The sequence below is a fragment of the Aegilops tauschii genome, chromosome 3, assembly GCF_002575655.3.
Source record: "Aegilops tauschii subsp. strangulata cultivar AL8/78 chromosome 3, Aet v6.0, whole genome shotgun sequence".
NCBI classification, from domain to species: domain Eukaryota; kingdom Viridiplantae; phylum Streptophyta; class Magnoliopsida; order Poales; family Poaceae; genus Aegilops; species Aegilops tauschii.
In genome coordinates this window covers 589755704-589766874 of record NC_053037.3, presented here as the reverse complement: position 1 = coordinate 589766874, position 11171 = coordinate 589755704, and the positions used below count along the sequence as shown (strand labels likewise).

General features: G+C 47.3%; 2 protein-coding genes across 2 annotated transcripts; one reads left to right on the top strand and one right to left on the bottom strand.

Annotated features, from left to right (window-relative positions):
• Positions 1-1115: 1115 nt before the first annotated feature.
• Positions 1116-4088, bottom strand: LOC109733488 (protein LIFEGUARD 2). The gene is made up of 4 exons (XM_020292712.4): positions 3762-4088; positions 3044-3157; positions 1744-1901; positions 1116-1639 (listed from the first exon to the last, which is right to left on the bottom strand). The coding sequence occupies exons 1-4, from the start codon at positions 4012-4014 to the stop codon at positions 1433-1435; spliced, it is 732 nt and encodes a 243-aa protein (XP_020148301.1). The 5' UTR covers positions 4015-4088; the 3' UTR covers positions 1116-1432.
• A 931-nt stretch (positions 4089-5019) lies between these two features.
• Positions 5020-8425, top strand: LOC109733500 (uncharacterized). The gene has a single exon (XM_020292724.4). It carries the CDS (start codon positions 7045-7047, stop codon positions 8185-8187), a length of 1143 nt encoding a protein of 380 aa, XP_020148313.1. The 5' UTR covers positions 5020-7044; the 3' UTR covers positions 8188-8425.
• The last annotated feature ends 2746 nt before the right edge of the window (positions 8426-11171 follow it).

Sequence of the window (11171 nt, the reverse complement as noted above, 5' to 3'; positions counted from 1 at the left end):
GAAATTTATACGCACCTCCAAATATTAGAGGGCGTTGGGTGGGGCAGGAGGGGGAGAACACCTGGTCATTATGGTTAGGTTTTAGGGTACGCGGAGAAGGTTTGCGGACGTTCCCGCTTCAGAGTTTGCCAGAAATGGAACCATACGCCATCAGGATGGTGCAAGATCTAGGGGAGAAGAGAGGGAGGCAGAAGAGTGGTTGGGAGTATTGACGGAGCGATAATGACGAACTTTTAGAAATTGGTGGGATTTCATAAAATATGCAAGCACTTTCGTAAATCTTTGTCTATACTTTCAGAAACATTATTGAAATGCATCTTTTATGTTGTTATACGAATTTTATATGTGTAAATGATGTACAAATCAACTTGTTGTATTGTGCCAAAAAGTGGGCACGTCCACCCCAGCATGTGCAATCTGCACAAGAAGCAACCCCAAATGGATATTGAAATCTTTCTATAAAAAAAACTTGTTGTATTTAGGCACCATTTGCATTTTTTTCATAACATAAATATAAAAAAAAAACCCAAAATATGGTCCAGAAAAGTGAAAATTCGCATGAGGTCTTATTATGGATAAATTAGGACGTGAAAAAGTCTCTCAAGAAGTGGCAACCGTGTTGTTGTGCTTTTCTTTGAAAAGGGTAGATCTACCATGATGTGTGTGTCATGCACAATTCATTGCAAGAGGGCTGTAATGAGCCTATGTACATGTCACATGAGCGATGGTTTCGATCCTATATTTTATCCTTGATGGTGACAATCGATCCTATATTTTATCCTTGATGGTGACAATTACAACCTCACATTGGCAGTTCTCATGTCTTAATTTCTCTTCGTGCACTCTTCGAACAATTCATAACTAGTAGTACCTTTTGAAGCAGCTTGTAAGAATAGCAATCCAATATAGTGTACATTTCTTGTCATGACTACTAGAGAAGGTTTGGGAAACTTAATCAATACATATATTTAATTTTGCTATCTTTAGGCACCATTTGCATTTTTCATTAGAAAAATGAATCAACCTAACTATGATGCAAAAGAGTGGACTTTTGCATGGCGTCTTATTATGATGAGAAACGCCACCCACTAGGCAGGCCAAGAGACCAATTCATATGAGCCAGGAAGCAATATTGCCCTCGTCCAGAAGCCACACGGCTACACAAATGAAATCAGAAACGCAGCACCACCAATTCAGCATGTCAAAGACCCCCTAAATACAACATCACATCCATCATCCATAGAATAGAACCGACGCACGGTTTTCTTATGTTTCCTCTATACTAGGGATCAACTGAACTAAAGTAAGCAACATTTTCACCGTGCCAGCGAGACAGACCAGACTATACAATTCTTCATGTCAAGGACTCATCAGGATACCAAATTCGTCGACGGGATTTGAAGCACGAGAGAGCAGGGGCAGGAAGACGTGCCTAGTTGTCACACGCCCTAAACAGAGTCAGCAGGCCCAGGAACAGATTGATGATGTCAAGGTAGAGCGTGACGGCAGCCCAGACATACTCGTCATACTTGTAACGCATGATGATGCTGCCCGTGTCATAGACAATGTAGCCACTGAAGATGAGTGCTGCCAGCGCGCCATAGATCATGTGAGAGAGCTTGCCCAGCGGGAAGAAGATCTGCAAACAGAAGTCATGATCAGTATGTGTATTGTAGAATAGAGAAGACTGATAGATAAATGGGCGACACACCTAACTAGAGAAGGGAACGGACGGCATCTGACCTGAATGAACCCAAAGACGAGCAAAATCATCAGAGAAGCAAATAGGAAAGGACCAAGGAAGCTAAAGTCCTTGCCCCTCCTTGCAGCCCAGAAGGTGTAAGCAGTGAGGCTCAAGACAACCACGATTGTAAGAATCCCAGCCTCCAAAATGACCTTGCCTGCGCACATAGTGGACTATTTTAGCGGTGGTTCTTTATCAAAGAAAACCCATCATACCGACAAAGTAGAAAACACACACACATCATACTAACAGTAAGCAAATATGTATGTATATATATAAGAGCAGGACTACTGAATGAACTAATTGCTTTCTTATCATCGCATACATCTCTTTACCAAAGAAACTATCATGTAAATTTGACTAGACAATAAAGCACGTGCATTCTAAAATCTGAAGTAAATGGCAGTGATGCATTGAAGAAGCAAACTATCAGCAACCTCCTGTGATGTAGTACAAGATAGAAAGAACCTTGGAATTGGTACCACCCCAAAATGCGGTGGTGAATGCTGACGCAAACACAAATGGAGGACAGATTACAGAGTGCGTGTCAATATAACTTTGTCTAAATCGAAAGATTATGTATTAACCAGCACATGCATGAAGCATCTATTGTCTTGTCACAACACTAGTAATGATATATCAACTGAAAATCCTTTCTATTTTGATACAAGTTTAAGCTAGTCCTGCAACCTAAACCACGCCCTTGCCAAAACCATGTCAACTTGGGCAGGTCGGCTCGCATATTATTGGACAAATCGGCCCTTTAGATGAAATTGATACTATCACAACACTGTGTATCTTACAACAAATAGTGGCCGGAAGAAACAGTAAACAAATATACAAGATCCAACTAATGTTCTATGAAAAGCAAAGGTTACTGTTTGCCAATTTCTAAATCAAAAAGTAACAGCTGAAATTTGCAAAACAAAGTAAAAAGGTAATTCTGCTAGCTGGCAGTACTACAGATGCTTCTAACTCAGACAAGCATATCAATCATAAATGGTGACCAACAGCTACAATTTGCCCTCAACACAGACTAGGAAAATGCATCAACTACAGTCACACGCAAACAAAATGCTTCACAATATCAGTAGGAAACTACCAATTGCCGCACATGGTGACTAACAAGCTAGCCAATAGTACAAAAATATCTACTAGCCATGTATATGTAATGAATTAACACAATGAGAGGGGCATTAAAGGATGCTGATTTACATAAGCAGCAGAGCAGAGTGACTCAAGAACAAGCTAGGAGCTGACAACAGGAGCAGAGAGAATACGTGGTGGGAAGACAATTACCGCTAGTGAAGGCACATGTCAAGCCGACAGAGAAGCTGATGGCCACTGTGAAGACGCCAAGCAGCAGCAGGTTGACTGGGTGCTTCTGGCGGTAGAAGTGCAACGGGAACATTACTGCATACAAAAAATTGACAAGCGTTTCATCAGTAACAGATTATACTCCCAGCTGCAATTCACACATCCCATTCTACAGTAGTAAAGCAAAATTAAGAGTGCATGGGACGTTCCTGAAAAAATCAGAAGTTGTAATCCATAGCTCTGCACAAAGAATGCAAAGGGAAAGCCATAATGAAATCGCACGCATACAACTAGCGGTATCGTGTATAAATTCGTCCGAATTTCACACTGCTTGCGTCTTGGGCCATTTGGAATACACAGAACGACCTTCTATTTTCAGGGCAATCACTCCAAGTCTTTATGCTTGCAGGCGTAAATTCAAGAAAGATAGCTCAGTGGCTAGCAGTTCACAGAGCAAAACGAAAATCTAATTCAGATCTCCCAAGCCGGGTGCGAGACTTCCGATAATTGTGCATCGCAGTATTTGTTTTGGGGCACTTAAAATGCACTTGTTGTATGTTGCAATTTAATTTTGTACAGCCCCTGTACATACATGCTCTGTTTCTTTTACCAAAAAGAGAAAACCCTCCCTGCAAAACTGCAATTGGATCACAAATTCGTAACAAAGACGATGGAGGAGAGAAATGGTTTGAGGCCTCACCGATGAAGGGGAAGATGAGAATGGAGATGTAGAGCCCGAGGCCGGCGTAGGAGGAGACGAAGAAGTGCGGGATGGCGCGGACCTTGACGACGACGACCGCGACGACGGCGGTGAGGAGAAGCTGCAGGCAGAGGACGACGTAGATCTTCCGGATGAGCGCCCAGCGCAGCTCGGGGCTCTCCGTCGTCCCGGGGTACGGCGCCGCGGTGCCCGCCTCGACGTCGCCGCCCGCCTCGATGTCGCCGCCCTTCATCTCGCCTCCGGAGGTAGGGTTTTCGCGGGAGGAAGGCGAGTGGGGAGTGGTGACTGGGGAGGAGCAATGCGAACGGAGGCCTACCAGCTGGGTCCACTAGTCAGGCAGATGCAGGGCGTGGGAATGTTTCGCTGTTCCTTCTCGGAAAATTGGGGTCTACGCGGCTCCGTACGTCGTTGCTTCAAGGAAGGAAGAGACTATCCATTTTTTTATGACTAGCAATGTGTTCGTGCCCTGCAACGAATCTAAAGTAGAATAATACATGTTCACTTTCTAAAAAAAAAAATACATGTTCACAAATTTGAAAAAAAAAAACACTTTAGGTTTGTTGTGTGTGTATATATATACTTGTATTAGGTTTTACTCAAATATATTCTCCATGGTTTTCAAGATACAAAGGGTTTTCTGCAAATTAGAGCAGAAAAGTGGGGCCTTGTTGCAAAAATGCCACAGCTTACCTCACAGTCGTTAGATGCAGATCTAATGGTCAGAGATGGCAGATGACAGACACATCATCATCATCAACTAAATCTTTTATGGAAAACGTTTGTGTTTCTTCCGGATGAAAACAAACAAATGTAAGTCCCGCGCGCTGCTGGACACGTGTCTTCTGGGCCCATCCACCGCTCCCAAGCCGGCCTTATCTCTTCGAACCCAATCTTCTCCACACGTTCTCCCCCATTGCTTTTCCCCTTTCCCCCATCTCTGTGTTGTCACACGCGAGAAAGGAGATAGGCTCCCATGGCGGACGCCGGCAAACCCGCCCAGGTGCGAGGCGACTGGCGACTCCCCCCTTCCCCCCGCGCATCTCCGCCAAGTGCCACCGCCGCGGTGCTGCAACCCCGAGGGGGCGACGCAACACGCAGGGGTGGGCGGCCGCTCGTCGACGACCCATCGGTGTTGCGACGCAGCAACTCGTCCATGGCCATAGAGTTGCGGCGCAACGTCGGGGCGGTGTTGCTGGTTGCTGCAAGTCGCCGGCGGCGGAGCTGCAATATGGAGCGCTCTCCGGGTTGTCGAAGCTCCGTCGGGGATGCAATGAAGCGCGTCGGAGCTGCAGTGAAGCACCACGGAGCCCGTTAAAGCTTCATTGGGGCTGCAATGGAGCTCGGCCGGAGTTGCAATGGAGCTTCGTCGGAGCCTTGGTGTTGCGTTCGAGCTCGCCGGAGTTGCAATGGAGCTCCGCCGGAGCGTTGGTGCTGCATTGGAGCGCAGTCGGGTTGCAATGGAGCTCACCGGACGCCGTTGATGCTTGGTTGGAGCTCCGCGGGGGCTGCACACTGGCGCTGCGCTGAAGCTGTCACGCTCACTACTGCCTGTTTTTGATCCAACAACCCCTTGCACGCTGATCGGACGGCTGAACAGGCGCCATCTTTTATAGGAGTAGAGATTTGATGATGAAGGGAAAGAGATTGGACAGAGGCTATGTCCGTCTCCATATCCAGACAATGTTTTCCTTTTGTTTGTTTTTTCAAAAACTTTTGTTTTATTCATCATAAATCATGACACTAAAATGAATATAAAAAATAACAAAAAATGCATCTAGGTTCTTAGACCAACTAGTGATGACTATAAGGACTGAAGCAAGTCGAAGGCGTGCCGCCCCGTCATCACCCCTCCCTCTCGTTGGAGCCAGGCAAAACTTGTTGTCGTAGACAGTCGAAAAGTCATCATGCTAAGACCCCATAGGACCAGCGCACCAGAACAACAACTTCCGCCATTGAAGAGTAGCGTTGATCGGCATGATATAACTTGAAGACACATGAATATAGACAAACTACGACCAGATCCGAGCAAATCGACCAAGGAGAAATCCGCTGGAGACACACCTTCACACGCTCACCGACGATGCTAGACGCGCCACCTGGATGGGCCTAGGCGGGGAGAATCTTATTCCAGCTTCAGGGAGGCGCCGTCATCTCGTCTTCCCGAGCAGGACAAAAACCCCAACAAAACTAGAAGAAACACCTAAAAACAAAACCCTCCCGCCGACAAGGGTCAGGATCCACCGCGTCACCATGGCCCTAAGGCCACCGGTGACGAGGCGAACCAACGAAGTCACTCATCACAAGCTGGCGCCAACCAGTGAAAGTTCAAGGCGATTTCTCAGTAGCTACACTGAGTCACTCATTTGTATCAAGCAGAACCCAAAGGTAGACTTCAGCAAAGGAAAGATGGTGGTGGACATTGTTAGCAAGTTGTCAAAGCTGAGTACTGTGGCCAGGAAGGTGGGGGAGCAGGTGGAGGGACCCTGGTGTTTACCACCATCCGGCTCAGAAAAGTTAAATGTCGACGGGGCCTTCAAGCAAGAAGAAAGCATGGGCGGCGCGGGCATGCTTCTGCAAAACGATACAGGGGCCATTATCTTTTCCTTGCGTAGATTTCTACGGACGTGTGCATCCCAGCTTGATGCGGAGCTGGCGGCATGCCGCGAAGGAGTGGAGCTGGCTATCCAGCGAAGGACAAGTCTATCATCGTTGAGCTTTTGACTGTCTCCAGGCCTGCTGGAACCTGCGACGGATAGGTCAGTGCTGGCGTTCCTGGTAGGAGAGACGAAACGCCTTTTGCATGAGGGGAGAACCCATAGGATAGAGCACATCCGCAAACGCAGCAATGGCGCTGCGCAGATGGGGAGTATTGATCAGCATACTGCTGTTTGGCTTAATTCAGGTCTTGATGACCTTTTGTCTGCTATGTCAAAAGAGTGTAAAACAATTCCGATTAAATAAAGAGAACCCCTCGTTTGACCGGAAAAAAAAAATACAAGTTTCCTTGGATCAAATAACTGCAAGGCTCGATTATAAACGTGTCGGGCCAGGCCCACACACGGGCCAGGCACGCGGGCTATCGGGCTACCAAAAGAAAAGAAAAACACATTTTTCCTGTCCTCCTCGCTAGCAGTGTAGCACACAGCGGGATAGCCCTCAATCTCTCTGATTCCTCCCCAAATCGGCCGCCGCCGGCGCCTCACTCTCTTCTCCACCCGCCGCCCCAACTACACCAGCAGCCGTCTCCCCCCACCCCCAAGCCATGGCCGCCCCTGTTCCCCCGCCTGCGAAGAAGAGGAAGAAGGAGGGCCCGGCTCGTCTGGAAGACCCGCCGCTCCTTCCGGACGCAGGCTGGCCCGCCCTCCCGCCCGACCTCGTCCGCCGCGTCGCCGACTGCCTCCTGGCCACCAACGACCTCGACTGCTACATGGACTACCGCGCCGTCTGCTCCGGCTGGCGCGCCGCTACCGATGACCCCAGGACCAGGAGCGCCGCCTCAGATCCCCGCTTCCGCCTGCGCCGCTGGATCGTCCTCGACGACATCTTCCACAGCCAAGGAGAAGCGATGCTCCTGCTAAATGCCGACACCGGCCGCTTCCTCCGCAAGAAGCTCCCGCCGCTCAGCGATCACTCCATCGTCGCCACCACTCGCAGCGGCTACTTCGTCCTGGCCAAGAAAAGCCCTCCTCACGCGGCCCGCGTCCTCAACCCTCTCACGGGCGTCGTCATCCGTTTCGTAGCGCCCGTGGCCCCCGACGTGGGATCCGCTGATGTCGTCTTCATTGGCAGCTCTTGGGTCAAGCTCACCTTGTTCTGCGACGCATCTCGCAAGGTTTACTGGGCTGGCCACAACAGTATTAGGTTCTTCGTCCATGAGCCGAAGCAAGAAACTTACCGTTTCTTGCGGAAGACGACCTTAGGTGGTGTCTCCGCAGATGATACAAAAGACCCCATGAAGTCCACTGCTAGTTTATACAGTTTCTTGGTGGCAGTCGACATCATGTTTTTTCCAGTGGGTTTGGCTAGACATATGTTCGTCACTAATGTAGAGGGATCAATCTATGTTTTCAAAAACGAGATAGGTAAGCTTGTGGCTTTGGACAGCATCAACAACTATGCCATCTTCATTGGTCACCAGAGGTCCCTGGCCATCGATGCTGACAAGTTCCCAGGCATCGAGGCAAACTGTGTCTACTATACCGACATTCTGGGTTCATCGGCTCATATCTGCAAGTGCAACATCAAGGACAGAAAAGTAGAGAGGATCTCTGAAGCTGCAGAGTTCGTGAAGCGGGGCAAACAGTTTGTCCTCGTCGCTGACCGTCCTTCGACGATCATCCACCTTCTCTCCAGCTACACCATCAACATCCCGGAGTCTCAACTGGCCTTGCAACAGATTCAGTAAGATGCTGGCAGGTCTTCGTTCAACTCGGGGGATCTCGATGACCAACCGACAACACTATGCTTTTGCTAAGTAATTGCTCCTAATTAGTCTCTAGTCTTTTGCTTTGTTATTTTCGATATGCCTTCGGGTAAGAAACAGGTTGATCCTAGGTTAGATCAACTTTAGTGGAACTACTGTTTGCTGTCTTACTCAGTACTCCTACTTGGTATCAACCTAATGCTTCTATTGTGATTGATCACTTGTTTTTCTCTTGTATTGCTTCTTAAAAGTGCAATCTGGTGCTTAATTATCGGACATGGAAGTTTTTGCCAACTGCTGAATTTAGCTCCTGCAATTGGACCGTTGGTCATATTAGCATGCATCATTGTTCTATGTAAGCTTTGTTAATTTTGCAATGTAATGTCCTGGGCAAGGCACGGTTTGTCGAGTTGTTGCACGATGCGGCTTACAACTAGGTATGAAAGTAACATTTCATATATTTTCTAATGCTCCCATGTGTCTATGCTTGAGCCCCTTAAACTAGTTGCATTTGTAGTTTGTTCCTTGTATTTCTGGGCATTAATGCAGAAATAAAATTTGTAGAGGATGTGCTTTGCAGCTCATCGTTGCTGCAAAGATCTTCCCAGCTTATAAATGTTTGTGACACAGTTGGCAGGTGTTGCTGTTTGTAATGGGGTAAAGTAAAGTCTTTACATATTCTTGCCTTGCAGGCATTGTACATTTTACATAGATTTTTTATCCTGTTCCGAGAATGCATGTGTTCAGATCTATTTTGACACCAACTGGGCAGCCTGATGGATGTTCAACTGATCAGCAAACCAGAGAACTAGACTTGATACCAATAGCTGAAAATGTCTGTAATGTTGCAACAATAAGCGAAGAACGGCAGCTGAAACCCCATATTATTGTGATTCTCTGAAAGCCTGAAAGTAACATAGACCAGTGTGTGAGCTACTCAGGAGCGCAACTAGTTGTCACCCTACCTTTTTGATTTCTTCTTATTCTCGAACTGCAGCGTAGTATGGGTTAGTTCTCTGAGAAAAGGCTGTCCCTGGTTAAGTTTTTGTGAAGCTGCGGTTTACATTCAGCAATGCATTAGTTTTTTGTTTAGTGTAGCAGCAGTGAGCTTGGGGGCTTCCGCATGGGCCAGTCCTAATTTAACTTTCAGTGTAGGTTGAAATCCTGGTAAGTTGAAGCTAACCGATGGAAACTGCAAGTCTGCATTGTCCATTGAGATTATCTTCATTCAATTAGGATAACTGTTTTCCTTACAAAAATTCAGTTTGTTCAGTTACTACACAATTAGTGGTATAACACAAAACTAGTCGCAGAGTTTTTGTACCTGTGAAACCCTTTTTTGTTTCAGAGAATACATTTGACACTTTGAATGAATGCTTCTGCCTCCTCTGTTTTTTAGTGGTCCAACATAATCGCTGATCTTATTATCTCTAATGCAAAGAATGGCACTGGATTATCTCCTAAGGTTTGCAGAGAAACTAAGAGTTTTTATTACAATTTGTTTGAAACTAAGGACCGGTACTGCAAATTTTTGTTCCTACTTACTAGCTCAGGTCACTTGGAGTATGTAACTTTCTAACACCATGATTTGTGGGCCTGTTTGGTTGGAAGCTAAGTTCGCCACACATGTTTTGGAAGCCACACTGGAGATGGTTAAAGTAGTCACACAAGTCACAATCACGTCTATTATTCTGTGTCGATCGATGCATGAAATTTCGACGGATGGGATTAAGCGGTGGTATAGTGTCTGCTTTTTGAAATCTGAAAACAGGGGAAGAGAAAAGGCCAAATATACTGTATAGATGGACCAAACAAGTCAGACCAATGTCAGATAAACCCTGAATTGTTAGCTAGCCCGGATTGGTTTCCCCGGTCCGTTTTTTTCTTTCCATAAGAAATAAGGCACGAGGCCGCGACTTGCGCATGCCCGAGTGCGACTAGTTCAGGAGGTGGCCACGGTGAGCACGCCGTGTCCGCGAGCGTGGGATGGCACGTTCGTTCTATGCGGGTAGTGGCGTGCGCATTGGCCGGCCCCGTTTCCATCCAACTGAATAAGAGAACGAGAAAGAGAGAAAAGCAGTAAGGCATTCGCTGCGCAAAACCTCAAGAGTCTACCCTTGTTCATCAGAGCGAGAGAGAAAGAGAGGAAACGAGCGAGCGATCGGCTGACAACCAATCTAAGGAAAAACTTGCCTGGCCGGTTACTAAGTAAGAGCGGAGCAGGAACCAATTTATTTTGTTTTATTGTATATAGTAGATCATTGCGTAAGTAACAGTCCATGCAATCGTTGCGTGGATCACTGATGAAAACTCTGTTGTTTGTGACCACCATCTTGACACGCATCAATCAGTTGATCTTGCCGGCAGGGTGCGGCGGCTCCGAGGTTCTTGATGCAGTGATCCACGCAAGCCTCCATGCAGCTGGCCTGCCATGGCAACGACGATCCACGCAAAACACACCAATGATCAGAGCTCATACTTCTCGAGTTCCATCCAAAAAAGTCCTATCAGTCGACGCTAATGAGACAGACCGGATCAGATGGATCGGGGCACGGGATGGCTGCTACACCACCAGCTCAGCATACAAATTCCAGTGCCAGCAAACGGCGCAATCGAGCTTCACAACGCTGATCTGAAAGGTTTGGGCCCCTAGCAAACTGAAGATGTTCATGTGGCTTCTGCACCAGAACCGCCTATGGTGCAACCATAGGCTGCAAAGAAGAGGGTGGCCCAATGGTTACTTCTGCCCTCTCCTCCTTCGAAACTTGGAAACATATCTGCACCTGCTATGGAGCTGCAATATTAATTTCGCTCGGTAAATTTGGCGACAAGTTACAGCCTGGTCGGGGTGCTCTTCCCTAGCACCCAGAGACAGAAGGCGGCTTTCATCCGTACAAACTTGTCAAGACATCTTCCGCGGCGCGGCAGCAGGGGATAGAAGAGGAATCAAGACACTGTTCATCATG

Coding starts and splice junctions, on each gene's coding strand:
- LOC109733500 (XM_020292724.4), top strand. CDS start 7,045: ATGGCCGCCCCTGTTCCCCCGCCTGCGAAGAAGAGGAAGAAGGAGGGC.
- LOC109733488 (XM_020292712.4), bottom strand. CDS start 4,014: ATGAAGGGCGGCGACATCGAGGCGGGCGGCGACGTCGAGGCGGGCACC. Junction 3,158..3,761: donor TCTCATCTTCCCCTTCATCG/GTGAGGCCTCAA, acceptor TTTTGTATGCAG/TAATGTTCCCGTTGCACTTC. Junction 1,902..3,043: donor GACATGTGCCTTCACTAGCG/GTAATTGTCTTC, acceptor CTATGTGCGCAG/GCAAGGTCATTTTGGAGGCT.